Raw genomic sequence first — 14590 nt, 5'->3', positions numbered from 1 at the left:
CTGCCCGGCCGAGGAGACTTTCTGACCGTGCCGCCCAGCTCTGCGCTGCCGGGAAACCCGGGGGCTGCCTGCGGCGCTCTCACAGCCGGCTCGCTGCCGCACACACGCGCGCTCTCCCTCGCCCTCTCCCCCCCCCCCCCTCCGCCCCGGCTCTCACGCTCCGTCTCTCTCGCTCGCTCGCTCGCTCACTCTCACACACACACCCGCGCGCGCTTTCTCTCCCTCTCCTTTTACCCGGAGGTGCACTGATAGACATTTAATGAGGGGGAAAAGTTAGAGATTAAACCAATATGAACCATCGTTGCTCATAGCAGTGCCCTATTCAGAGCAGAGCGGAATCCAGCGAGCACCCCTGCAGGAATGGAGACGGTAAAACAAAGGATTTTGACCCCTGGCAAGGAGGGACTGAAGAATTTTGCCGGAAAATCGCTTGGTCAACTCTACAGGTAAGACCGAGATCTCTTTTAGGATTGTACTTCTTACTAGAAACAGCTGGAGGCTTTTCTTAAGCCCCAACTGCTGAAGAAGGTCGAATAGTTATGCGCTGGGTATGTTTATCGTTGACCGGCTGGGAGCTCTTTAGATATCGCTGATATAATCTGGATCCTGGAAACTAATGCTGAAGCTTCTCAATATGGCACCCTCGTAACTTGGCTATCTATCTGATTCGTAGATGGTGTCAGTAAATATGTGGCGAAGGATTACCCCATCTTTTTCCCACAAAAACAGGATCCCATCCTGAAATCATAATCAGAGGAGAGCAGCTCCCTGTATTTTTGTTTTGTGTTAATTTTGCAATGCAGTCACAGGATCTTTCTCCCTGCCCTTACCAATCATTTAAAAAAATAATAATCCTTCCTGGTTTTGATTAGTCTTGTCCCTTGTGTAATTCGTCGTCAGAGGAAGATAAACATGGAAATGTATAAATAATTGATATCTGAACGATTTTTTTTCTTCTTAAGCTGAAACGTATAGAGTGATATGTTTAATTATTTATCCGTCTGCATTGAGAAGCATCCACTTGATTTATAAGTAATATATAACTGCAATTGCTACACTCGTAAGAATCACTCAACAGTATGTTTCTCTGTGTATGCACATTTCTATCATCTTCGAGATGATAGATATACAACCAAAAATTCAGACATTACCAGAAAAGGTACGCACAAAAGTTGAAATATCGGGTTCCATCAAACCCGGTGACTTTAGTGACCTCCAGGATGTTTGAGAATAATCTGTGAAATTCCAATATATTTTTGATTTTCTCCTCTGCTAGAAGTTATCTCGAAAATTTTTAGAATTATTGATTAAAGCTAACTGCGGTTTTATCTGCCTACTGTAGGTCACGTAAAAGTCTTTTTTTTCTCTACCTATGCGGCAGTGTTGGGCACGGGCACAAGGCTGTTCCACAGCATGAGTCACAACTTCTGCTGCCATTTTAAGGGAAGGGGAGATATCAGTGAAGTAATAAAGATAAAACTAAGATTTCCATTTTAAGTAGGAAGGGTGCAGTTTTAATAAGCCAAAAGCAAAACCAAAGCCAACAACCCATAGTGAAAACATTTTATGGCCATACTTTAAGCCATCTTCAATGATCAGAAAAAGAAAAATAACTATCTGATAATCCAGAATAACTCTTAAAAATATCATTAAGGAAATAAAATCCTTTTCCATCCTAAAAGACTCAATAAAAAATAAATAAATAAAACGATCGTGCCCACTTCTTTTTATATTGTCACACAGCGAATTATGGAGAAACAGTGTTTATATTTTCCAATGAAACTCTTTTATGCTCTCCCTTGATCAACAAGTGCACCGTTTACTAATCTTATTCAATGCACAGAACTGAACTATTTTGTTTCCGATTCTAAGAAGTAAAATAGTTTTTATGTCCCTTATACCTTAGTGTCTTCCTGAGGACAACAAGCCCATTCAGTGAGAAGACACTTCTACATCATTCTGTATTCGCACGAACGAATTTTGAACATAAAAACACAGTGTTGTATTTTATTCACAACTTTAAAACACTAAGAAATGCTGCCGTCTTTACGAATGGAACTAATTCTCCCAGCAAAGAAAAATCGGGAGGATTTCAACCGAGTAACTATTGGAGGAATGCTCTATATTTTCTACAAAACACAGAGAACCTTCTGAGCCTGATTCTGCTAATTGTTACTGCTCCATTAGCCGGATGAGTTAACCTCAATTGAGATGGTCCTCAAAGGAGAGTTTCTGACATGAGAAAGCACTCCTAAAGCAGAGGTTAGGGCAGTGGTAGGGAGAGTGCAAAGTGTCGGGAAATGGTCACATACTCGCTCCTCAAGAGGATGGAGGTAGGATGAAAGCGGTTAGTTTTTCTGTGTTTTAAATATCCCAGTGACAATAAAAGAAGATTATGAGATTCAGCATGGGACACGTGCTTGATAAACCTGATCTTTCTTATTGCCGACACGGCATTTTGAAGCTTTTCCTCCAGAGAAGAAATCAAATTAAATGTTCTGAATCACCTTTTGTGGAGGACAGTTTTTCTCGTTATTTTTCTGTTGGTTCGAAATAGGTGCAAATAATCATTTCTCACCAGAATCCTACGCGTTGATTTCTAGAGCTAGAATTCCCAACTAAAAATAAGGAAACGAGGGCAATGAGATCGAGCATAAAGCTGATCTGGGAAGATTAAAGCTGCTAAACGATCGCACGCTCACAGCGTGTAGCTGAGCAGATGTGATCTTTGGATAGACTTCTCCGGAGATGCCCGTTCTTCAAAGACAATCATATTTTCTTCCACTGCTTGTGACAGCCATTTTGCAAATCTAAAATAAGTAGCAATATCGCCCCCTCCCTTTTTATTAACATTTCTTTTGTTCCCAGACCAGAAGCAAGATGTACACCGATATCATTCCCCTTAATATTTCTAATGCAGCAACGAGAGAATAAAACCTTCTCCAAAAGCCTGTTTCAGTTCAAACTATGCCTCTTGGACTGCCCAACATGGCGCCTCTGCAGTGGTTACAGATGATGTCTTCTTAATGCGTCCTACATATTTAAACAGAAGTCTTTAATTATAGATGAGCAATTCGCAGCTAGAGCTCCTCCCTGGGTTTCTGCGGCGGGGTGGCGGGGGGAGTTGGGGATGACTAATCGTGACTCCCACAGGTCATTGCTAAGGAACAGCTGAAGGTGAACGGAAAACAAGGAGTAAACCCCCAAACCAAACCAGCCCAAGGGGCGGGGGAGAGCTGAACGCACGCCTTCAGCCACTCGAAGTAAGTGTGCCTTCAGCCGGCCAGGGCGGCGGGGCTGCGGCGGGCTTGACTCTCCCTTCTTGTGTCGGGCAGGGTCTTGGAGAAGAGGCAGAAGCCCGGGGACACCATCGAGCTGACGGAGGATGGGAAGCCCGTGGAAGTGCCCGAGAAGAAAGCCCCGCTGTGCGACTGCACCTGCTTCGGGCTGCCCCGGAGGTACATCATTGCCATCATGAGTGGACTGGGATTCTGCATTTCCTTTGGCATCCGATGTAACTTGGGAGTGGCCATCGTGGACATGGTCAATAATAGCACCATACACCGCGGAGGAAAAATTATTAAAGAGGTGGGGACCCTTCCCTCGTAAATCCCCTATGCTCTCAGGGCAGCCGCACGTCAAGCAGGTTAGAGCAGGCGACAGGGGCCCTGCAGCTTTCGGGGCTCACTTCCCGCCGCTCCCGGAGCGGCCCCGATGCTCCCCGCCACCGCGCCGCTCCGCTCCGCGCCGACGGCCGGGGCGCCGCTGCTGCACGAGCAACAAACCCTCCCGGTTATTCCGGGTTTTCCCTTTCGGTTCCCGGCCCAAAGCCATTCCGCGGCACTAATTTGTGGGCACGTTTTTGCCGTTTGTGCTTCGGCAAACGCAGATATCTCGTAAAATAAAGGTAGGGAACGGGGGAGGAGGACATCGAGTAAGCGACAGCAAATGGATGCGCGGAGCTGTAAAGGAGACGGGGAGGCTGTGCAGGAATGTCTGAAAACACCAGGATGAAAGAATTCGCGTTAATAAAATGCGGGTTTTAAATGAGGGTTGTAGTCCAGTGAGAAAGAGGTGAATGTTAAATATAGATGAGTATTAAATACGCAAGTCCAAATGCAAACCCCTAGAGCTTATACCTGAACACATTGGGGAGCAGAGGCAAGAGGTAGGTGTCTATAGGCACGGGGGTGCGGGCGCGGCGGGCAGGCAGCACTTCCACCCCCCGGGCGCCAGCGAGGCGTTTGCAAGCCCAGCAGCCTCAGCCGGGCCGGCTCCTGCGGGCCTGGAGCTGCGCTGGCCGCGCCTTGCCATGCCGTGCCGTGCCGTGCCGTGCCGTGCCGTGCCGTGCAGTGCCGTGCCGTGCCGTGCCGTGCCGTGCCGCGCCGGGGCACCCGGGGCTCCGGTCACTGTTGAGGGACCCGGCCGCCCCGGTCCCACACAGCCCCGGGCAGCGCCATTCGGCGATTCTTACCGAGTTTGTTTTGCTGCTTATTTATTTTGCGGGCAGTTGGAGTATTTGCTGTCGTGAGCAGGCAGGAAAGGGAATATATTTGGGAGCCTGGCGCCCTGCGTCCTTTTCCCTGTCCCCCGGCGCTGTACCGGCTGCCAAGTGGCACCACCGACATTAGAAACTCCCCCTTCACTGCCCAGTATGAAGTTACTGCGCGTGAATGCTTTAATCTGGCACCGTTACAGCCTTCCTCTTTTTCTCTCCATCTCTCCTGCTCCCCTGCACTGGAAGAAAGCGAAGTTCAACTGGGACCCTGAAACAGTCGGCATGATCCACGGCTCTTTTTTCTGGGGATACATAATCACCCAAATCCCCGGCGGCTATATCTCGTCCCGACTGGCAGCTAACAGGTAACGGCGGCCCCACGCCCCTCGCTTCGCGTGCGCCTGCAGACCAGAGGCAGCCTCGGCGGGCTTGCGCCCCGCCGCGCAGCGCAGCGCGGGGGGGCGGGCGCCTCCCTCCGCGCCCGCGGGCCCTGCGCGGGCCGGGGAGCGCCGGGCCGCGCCCGCGGCAGCCGGGTCCCCCCGCGGGCCCCCCGGGCCCCGGCCGGTGCCCCGGGCTAGGGGCGGCGTGCGCGTCCGCGGGACGAGCGCAGCGACGCGGCCGGCTGCCCCCGGCCCAGCGCGCTCGCTTTGAAAAGGAAAGGCGCCCGCGCGAAACCTGGGAGAGCGGCTCTCGGGCCGCGCTCAGCACCCACAACTGTCGTCCGGTTTTGTGCGGGATTTCATGTGTGTCTCCTTTCCCTTTAAAATGCAATTTTAGCGGGCTGTGACAATGTTATTAAAAACAGAGGCAAATTCAAAGGTTCATTATTTCATCAAAGCTTGAGACATTTTTTCAAAGACTGGATGAAACAAATTTATGTTTTTTGTTTTTGTTTTTTTAAGAGAAGGAAAACCATCAGCAGGAATTTTCCTTTGACATTGAAATGAATTTATAATGGTCAAAAAAACATGTTTCAATGAGATTTACACAATGAAAAGAAAGTGCAGATGGTGCAGGGACTTAAGGATTCGTTTCTATGGTGTCTGGCAATATTTCAAGCACCCTGGGTGCGATTCTACCTGTTAATTAGATCCACTGAGCATTGAAGACACATGAGGCTTTCACATCCATCCTTAATGCCATAGGCTCATCGTTAGGAGAAGTAGCGAAGGTCCTAGTGCCACTCTTCAAAACAGTAATGAACTAAGTGCAAATGGATACTAAAAATGCTAATATATACCTTTAACTCTTTTCAGGAGTGAGCAACATCAAAGGTAGCCCTGGACCGACAGACATACTATCTGCTTGCCTGGGGAGCAAGCTTCCTTGTATTTGTTTGGGAAAGAAGGGGAGGAGAGAGGGGAGCTATGGCAAAAATACCTTCTCTGTGGGTAGCATACTTTTTAGACAGAGACTTCCATTAAAAATAATGAGTATTTACAAAGGTACAGATCCTCTGTATAACTCTATCATCCTTCATATTGCAAATAAAACCAGAATACAGCATTTCTTAAACAAGGGTATCCACTGTCTGACAGTTTACAAGATAATGGTTCAGAAACTTAAAAGGATATTTCAAATAATGATGAAGAGGCAGATAAAGGGTTCCTTCCCCTTTCTTCCTTTCTTGAGCGTTTTTGCATCTTTACACGGCCTGTAACCACTCAGGATTAATAGGAATCTTGCCTGAGTAAAGACTGAAGGATTTGAGCCAGAGAACTAAAAAATTGTCAGCATTTACCTAGCATAACTTTAGCAAAGTAATTTGAATCAATCCAGATTTAAAGTAGTGTAACTATAAAGATCTGCAAAAGAATGGCATGGACATTCCCAGAAAATTCAGTAGTATAAACACACAGCCTGGATTATGTGAACCAAATTTTCCTCCCCTTCATGATGTTGTAAATGCAGACTAGTTCTAGTTATTAGCCTGGATGTATTTTAACTCAAGAGTTTTCACAGATCAGTGGTTAGTTGTTGCTGTTGTGGAAGCCTCTGAGACAACTCCAACACAAGGCAAATGACCGTTTAAATCACAGATTTAATTAAGGAACTAGCTATGACATATATGCCAGTAATCATACATAGTAAAATATGGATAGTTGTCTTGACTTATATTTAGTAGACAGATAAAAATGGCACAGAACAGAGAGTTAGGTGTAGTGGTCAGAATAACAGGGCATTGAGAAAAGCCAAAAACCTAGTTCCTGAATGCTACAGATTTTGGGACCCACATGTTCAACTGAAATGCACAGGAAGATCTGTAGGGTAAAGCAGCACCCAAAACCGGGTGATGCAAGCCTCAATGTCCACACAATTTCCAAGAAACTCTGCATGAGGAAAAAGTCAGAGGAGTAAATACTTTGGCCTCAAGGCCTACAGTAACATTGATGTCAGCTACTATAAAAGTCAGTGTTGGTCTACGTGTCAGATGTTACAGCCACAGCTGGTCCCTTCACATTGTGGTGGATGACAGCCAGGTAACCTTCCCCCCCCCCCCCCCCCCGGCCAAATCTCTCTGTATACCTTTGTGGCATCATTGGTTTTCTCTGCATTCAGAGCAAGTCTGAATTTATACAGAAAAACTAACTTCAGGTGTGCTCTACATGCAAAATAACAGACTCCAGAATAGCATAGCAGGATTCAGGACAATCTATTAGAAACTCAGTCTTGAGTTTAAGAAAAAAGGGAGATTTTCAAGATGGAAAACGATTCATTCCCTGGAAGAGAAGGAGATAAAGATTACCTGGAAAGGATAGCATGAATGAAAAACTAAGTCCCACTGCCAAGAGTGTCAAGGAAAGCAATGAGGAAGGAAGGTTAGCGGGTGTTTTGTGAGCTTAATTTGTTATTTACAGGCAGTTGCTGAGTTTGCTTGATATTAAGATTCAGTCTAGCAGCCAATTACAGAGATTGGGACGTAATTTGAAAGTGTCACTAAGGCACAACACATGGAAGAAACGACCCTCCTATAGTATCAAGAAAACCTTTCTACACACAATGCATTAATTTCAAGCTGGGCTGAGACTCTTTATTTTAATTTTGTCCCTGTTTTAAAATGCTTACTGCCAGTCAAGAATTAGCCACACTGAGCTCTGAACTCTGCTATTTTTTTTTTTCAATTGAGCCAGTCAATGGGGAGCTTTTCACTAACATGCTTTCCTAATTGTAAAACCCAAGGCTGCTGCAGCATAGTGATTCTGTGCTGCCTTGACCCACAGCTCTTATCATGCATATAGCTCCCCATTGCTTCTGAAGGATGAGATTTATTGACATATGATGAACGGTAAATCGAGTTTTTCAAGAGTTTGCACTTGATAGCTTGGATCTCAATTTATCTCAGATTGCATCACTGAGCATTTTCCTTGTTAGAGTCTTTTCAGCCCAACACTGAGAAAAATGCTTTAGTTAAAAGAGATATATTTACACTTTCATAGTAACATTAAGATCAAACAAAATTGTGTTTGAAAATTCCAGAGTACATTCAGAACATTTACATCTAAGGGATCAGTAGAAATTGGGTTATAGCACATTACAAAGGCCAGCACTCCTGAACACTTTCAAATTCTGTTGACTTCCATAGGAATAGGGAACATTCAATACATTGCAAGACAACTTAATCTTTCAAAAGACTAGGGTTGGGCCTCAGGTGCCAACTCATTTGCAATCAGTGAAGCTTTAAACTTGTGTCCCTTGGGCAGTGTGTGAAAATAGAAGAGGATTCCCTTTTGCTACAAGGCTAGAGACCTTTTCTCCCAGAGGAGGATATGCCTCTGGAAGATGTTGGTACAAAACCATTACGCAACCAACTACAGCAGACCAGAGGAACGACAGAAGCACAACGTGGAGTCCCATGAGTAGAGTTTATTACAGCTACACCTTTCCTCAGAGCTAAGTTCTCAATGAACAATGAACAATTAACCTTGCTGTCGATTAAGCATTAGATGATGATAGCAGAGAGTACTGAGACACGCTCTGCAGAAGGCATCCTGCCTCAGGGGCCTCCAAGTCTGCAACTAGTCTAGGTTACTCACTTCCCATATTTGAACTTATGTAGAGCCTTATATTGAAAACAGTGCCCTTCTCCCTAGGCTGCAGTACACTGGGAGTAGTGGATGGCGCCTGTAGAGATTTTTACATAAATTTCTTTAACAAGAGAAAATCAACTATGATTTAGAGCTTTTGAGACTGTAGGGGGATGAATAGACAAGCAGATTACAGAGATCCAAAAATATTATAAATATTTTTTAGTTACAACTAAAAGTTAGTTACAACTAACTAGTTACAACTTTTTACTAATGTCACAGTGGATTTTCACTAGTGTGACTTGGGTTTGTAGAAGGAAGGAACTGAGTTGCATTCACATTGTTCAAAAGCATTTTTTCCTTGAAAATTACAAGGAAACATGAAAATTCAAGTGTAATACACTACTATCATGTATTCACACTATTTAATCAGATGAATCATAATTCCCAATGGCAACAAATGCCATTTAAAAGCATGGAAAATCTCATTTGAATGCTTTTAAAGTACAGGTTTCAATGTCAGCATTACAGTGGCTCCTACCAGAGTGGCTAACATTATAAGATTACCATGACGTGTGAACAGACTGCAGTCTATAATATGCTGACAGTCTTCTAACCTGTTAGTCTTAATTTCTACTTAGGCCACAAAAGGAACTTTGGCTGGGGCTAATCAGACTTCATCTCAGCTTGACACATTTAAAAAAGCAATAATCATTTAAAGTGATTGAAACCTTATTAAAAGAAAAAAAAAGAAATTTGTGGTTTGGTGGTTCTTCAGCTCTATCTTTCAAAATTGGATTAAATGGAATGTGATGGCCAAGATGTTTAAATGCTTTAAAACAATGCAAGGAATACAATATTCTGATATGAAGTTTAGAAACGACCATTTAATAATTATACTCTTTTGCAGTACCTTAGCAACTATATTATCAACAGATTTTGGTGTTCTGATGCTTTGAAAAAAATGTCAGTATATTATCTGGAAATTGCTAAATTTTTTCTTGACTTTGAGCTCCTCCAGGAGGATTTATACATTTTAAGTAAGCAACTGTTTTAGGAAGCACTTCAAACCTCAAGTGTATTATATCATTCCCAGAAGGTGCTCATCTCTGCCCATTGACTATATAGGGACTCCAGAGTACTTGGGCTACTAGCTCAAGTCATCACGTAGGTGTGATGAAACCCCTTCTTTTTGTGTTTTGCACAAACAAGTGAGTGTCTGTAACTGGACTAATGATATTTATCACACTGGTATGCTATGAAGATTAATTAACTAGTGTTTATGAACCCTTCAAAGATTTATATACTGTCATGACAGTGCTGAATAGTCCTTTAACAAGATCTAGTGTAATCTTCACATTTTATCAGCCATTTCATAAGTACATGTAAATGCCAATAAACTTGTGGGTACAAAGAGGACAAAGATAATATATTGAAGACCACTGGTAAATTGTTTTTTGTTCAAAACCATATACACTATAGTCAAATGCAAAGTAATGTCAGGGTATAAGGCCACCACTTCTGAATGGGAAATCATCCTGGAAAGCAGTGACTCTGAAAGGGATCCTAAGCCATTCTGTACCAGTAACTCATCACGAGCTTCCAATGTGGTGCCCTGCTAAAGAAGTTGATGTAATCCTGAGATATTTGTTTTTTTCTGTATTTAGTGCTATTAAAACTAACTGTGGAATTACTTAAAATACAGAAAAAATGTCATATAGAAAAAGAAATAGCAAGAACCATGTGTTCAGTGTATCAGAAAGAATACTGGGAGATAACGATTATAAAGTATGCATGTATCTCCACTGGGAAAAATCACTGGGTATAAATGTGCTTTTTTAATCCTATAGAAAGTCATAAGAAGAACCAGTAAGCTAAAGCCAGATAAATGAAAAAAGCATAAATATTAACAATGAGTACTAGCCACCACTGGCCCAACCAGGGAAAGAATATGCTAGATTCTTCACTTTGGATGTTAGATTCCTATTCTGAAAGTTTTATTTTAGCTATTACAAAAACATGCCTTCAGTAAGGGGTAATCAAGTGAAATGTAAGGGTCAATGCCATAGAGGAGGTCAGGCTAGATGAACTAATTTTTTCTTTGGCCTTAAAATATATTCACTTGTTTTATCGTTAACCTAGAAAAATAATGATTTTATCTAAATTAGTGTTTCCTGTTCCACATTCACACTACTGCAAAGCTGCAGTTATCTGTGAATAATGTGTGGTTTCAACTACCTGCTGTGCTGTCACATGCATATGAAAAGGTGTGAAACTGTACTGTTTCTTACAACCTCATCTCAGGATAATTTAAATATCATTAGATTTTAACTTCTGATATACTCTTTAAAAATTCTGTTAAAAAAACAGTGAGAATCTGTAATGAAACCCTTGCCCCATAAAAGACAAAACCAAAATGCTGGGGCAGTATTTCATCACTGATTTTCTAAGCATACAGGTTAGACACTTAGTGTAAAACAGGAAAGATTCACTGCAATTAATGGGTCATTGTTAGCTTACACAAGCTAGAGAATTCATTCCCAAATGTTCAGCTAAATATTTAAAATAAAAATGCAGTTATTTGATTGTACATGGCCATATACATTTGAACAAGTAAATGCCAAGTTAAATACATAACATTTTGTGGATATATACAAATCCAATAGATACAAGAAATTATCAGTAGTTACTTGTGCAAGTACAGTTTCAAAAACAGATCTATAAAAATCACAGACTCTGGTAAAACAAAAGACTGAATATTTAAGCTTATTTATTTGTACTCAAACATTAGAACTCTCCTACACAAAGACAGAAGAGAATTACATTTTCTAAATTAAAGTAACCTATTTAATTCTATAATAATGACATACATTTCTCATTATCTGTCAAACAGCAAATCCTGGCACTGCTCACATTAATAGTCATGGCTACAGAACTAAACTGAATTTCTGAACAACTCAATTATCTCTCATCTGTGTTGAACTCTGCATCGTTGTCTCATTCTAACCTGAATGAAAACATATAAATCAACCTTTCATTTCAGATTCTTCTCTGCTGTTAAAATGCCATTGATCTTGTTATTAAGGGCCAAATCCTTGTTCCCAGCAAGTAATCCATTAGGATTATTTCCATAGATAAATGGAATGATATTTCAGACAAATATATGTCAGTGCATTTCTTCTCAGATTCCAAAAGATTTTAACAGCAACTCTGTCGTTAGTGTGTCAGAGAAATGGTAATGTCCATCTCCCTAAATCAGTCAATTTTAATGACAACAAGAATAAAAATGTAAGCCAAGGTATTGGTTTAGAAATACAAATACAAAGTCCTCCTAGAACTTTACATCTTTACATTTCCCCCTTTTTAAAAGATAAATTATTCACTCTTCTTTAATATATAGGCATAATATGTGTTTTCCTGTTTAACAAACAGTTCATAATTCACAGCCTAACCAGGGTATTTTGGGATGGCTAGACAAGGGCTAACTTCTGCACTTAGGAAGACATAAATTGACCTTGCACTGTAAGACAGAGCTCTGTAGTTGTGCTTGCCAACTCCACCTTTCACGTTCAGTTCAAGATCCTGCAGCTGACACTGGGCTATGATCCCAGGCACTGGTGGTGGGCTCCTCTGTTTCCAGGCACAGAAGCCAATATTGCACAAAAAAAACAAGAGGATTTTGTCCCCCTGCGGCACTGCACGGGTCTTTTAAGTACCCGTTGCTGCAAGAAGGGGACTGGGGAAACCTCTATGAGTGGCTGGTACTGCTGCTCCCTCTGCCATATGGCTTAGGGTCCTTCCATTTCTCTGTCATGAATGATGAAGCTGTTTTCACAATTTAATGATGCAACAAGGGATTTGGATGGGACTTTGGGTTGATAAAAGGGGGCCTCAGATGTGTGACAAAAATTAATAAGGTATCCAAGCCCTTATTATACTAGATTAGATGGCGGGAGGTCAGCTTTTACATATTAATGCTTCATGAAGGGCTTATAATAGGATTTAGTTTGAAGGGCAGACAGACATGTTGCCTCCTCCCTTGTACACACATGAATGAAAATAACCTGTTTTATCACATTTTTAAAAAGACAAACAAAGATGCTATGGTATGGCTTCTGGCCACAGATTATTATTAAAAATGATCAGTTTTAAGTGATTCACTCTCAGGAAGTACCTTCAACCTATGACTGGCACCTGGGAATAATTGTTCCTCTCTAATGTCAAAGGTAGCTGATTCTAGCTGTTTTGCTGGGCAGCTGAGTTCATCAGCCACTCTAATATTCACAGCATAATCCCAGCTTTGTTAGTCCTATGCCATTTTATGCAATTTAAAGGCCTGATTCAGAAAAACACTACATCATGTCTATCAGTTAGGAAGCTATAAACTGTCAGGGTGGCCATTTCAGATGAAAACGTCTACTGTAGAGTGGTCAATAGGATCAGTGGGAAATTAGCCTATACTAGAGAACAGTAAGAATAATGAAACAATGTCACAAAATAGCTAAGTAGTATCTCCCCACACTGGGTTCACTTGCATTTGAATAAGCAAAGAGAAATAGAAAAGGTCCCAAGAAGAATTATCAGGATAATTACAAAGCAGAAAGACAACTATAGTAAGATAAATATTATCAGAATTATTTAGGTTAGAAAGGGGATGAACAAGTGACATGATAGGTAAATACTTAATAAACATGAATATAGGTCATGTAAATAGTCCAAATGAATGGCTATACACAGTTCATAATCAAGGAGGTAACCATTGATGCATGGGGAAACAGCTGGAAAAATGCAAACGATCATCACAGTATATTACTGAGGCAAAATAATCCTTTCAGAAGCCAGTAAGAACATTTGTTTACATTTACATAAATTGGAAGCAAGAAAACCATCATTAATGATATTAAATTTATTGCTTCCAAATGGACCTCATGCAATAATGTTACAGGCTAAAACACAATTTTCTCTTACTGAGAAGCCCCTGTATCAGTACCAGCAGAGTAGTACAAGACCACAAAAGGTAGACTTTTGGGACTATTTGGATATAGGATGACTGTGATCCTCAGGGTACTAAATACAGACAGCTACATTCACTCTCATGGAGTTTTTTCAGGACTAGATATACCAAACTGAGAACACGACCCGCTTGTTCAAATATAACTAACAGGACCAGGATTAGGTCTTAAATCAGGACTTATTTTTGCATTCCATCTTCCACTGACCTAAATCCTCTAAAATCAGTATCCATAGAAAATTTGCTACATTCTACACAAAATGACACCAGACTTGCTTTCAGACCAAGCCTACAAAGAAACATATTATTTATCTAGATTATATCATCCAGGTATGTCTACACTGCCAAATGACTTTGCTCCCAACTCTCTGCCAGGTCCTCATCCTCCATACTGCATAAATGATACCTCATAACCAGGGTCCTTTTTGGAGGGAAAAAACTAGTCCCCTCTGAACCGCCCCCCCCCACCTAAGTTCCTGGCATCAGGCAAGATGGTACTAGGGTTATGTTCTCAGCTACATAGTTATGTAGCATTATTTTACTAGGCTTTGTCTCCTTCATCAGCCCTATGTGTTTTGATACCTCACTCCAATACAATATGCACACTTGATTTCATGCTACAGAAATGCCCTTTATGCTGGTTGCACAACACTGATGACAGAACCAGTGTGCTCTGAAGGAATCTATGTTTAATCTGAGCAGTCTAGATACAGTCATCTGTAACACCTGGGCTTTATGTCAGAAAACACTCCATAGAGCCGTACAGGTATAGCCTTTGAGTCCAGCAATTATCCTCCAAACCAGCTCCACAGAATATTTTAAAGTTAAAAACACCACTGATTTATTTCTAACTGTATTATATGCCTCTAAGTCAACAGTTATGAATCATAGTCTAAGATCTGCAACTCAGTAAGGTAATTTGAACGAGATGCTCTTGGTTTGAAACATGATCTAGCAGATTACATATTTAAAGAGCAAGCCATCCCAAAGCTAATGAGCTAGAAAGAATGAGTCAGAGCTTTATCTAGGCATATGTGGTAATAATGAGTTGTAAAA

The 14590-nt window shown here is 41.8% G+C and overlaps 1 protein-coding gene across 1 annotated transcript in view; it reads left to right on the top strand.

Moving 5' to 3' along the window:
* The first annotated feature begins 360 nt into the window (after window positions 1-360).
* Window positions 361-14590, top strand: part of SLC17A6 (solute carrier family 17 member 6) — a 31794-nt gene continuing 17564 nt past the window's right edge. Inside the window, exons 1-3 of the mRNA XM_013959297.2 lie at window positions 361-446; window positions 3336-3588; window positions 4745-4863. Of these exons, the coding sequence (XP_013814751.1) occupies window positions 361-446; window positions 3336-3588; window positions 4745-4863 (458 nt within the window). The remainder of the gene's footprint in view (window positions 447-3335; window positions 3589-4744; window positions 4864-14590) is intronic.

Source organism: Apteryx mantelli, chromosome 4 (assembly GCF_036417845.1).
Source record: "Apteryx mantelli isolate bAptMan1 chromosome 4, bAptMan1.hap1, whole genome shotgun sequence".
Classification (NCBI taxonomy): Eukaryota; Metazoa; Chordata; class Aves; order Apterygiformes; family Apterygidae; genus Apteryx; species Apteryx mantelli.
This window is presented reverse-complemented; position numbering and strand designations above follow the sequence as displayed.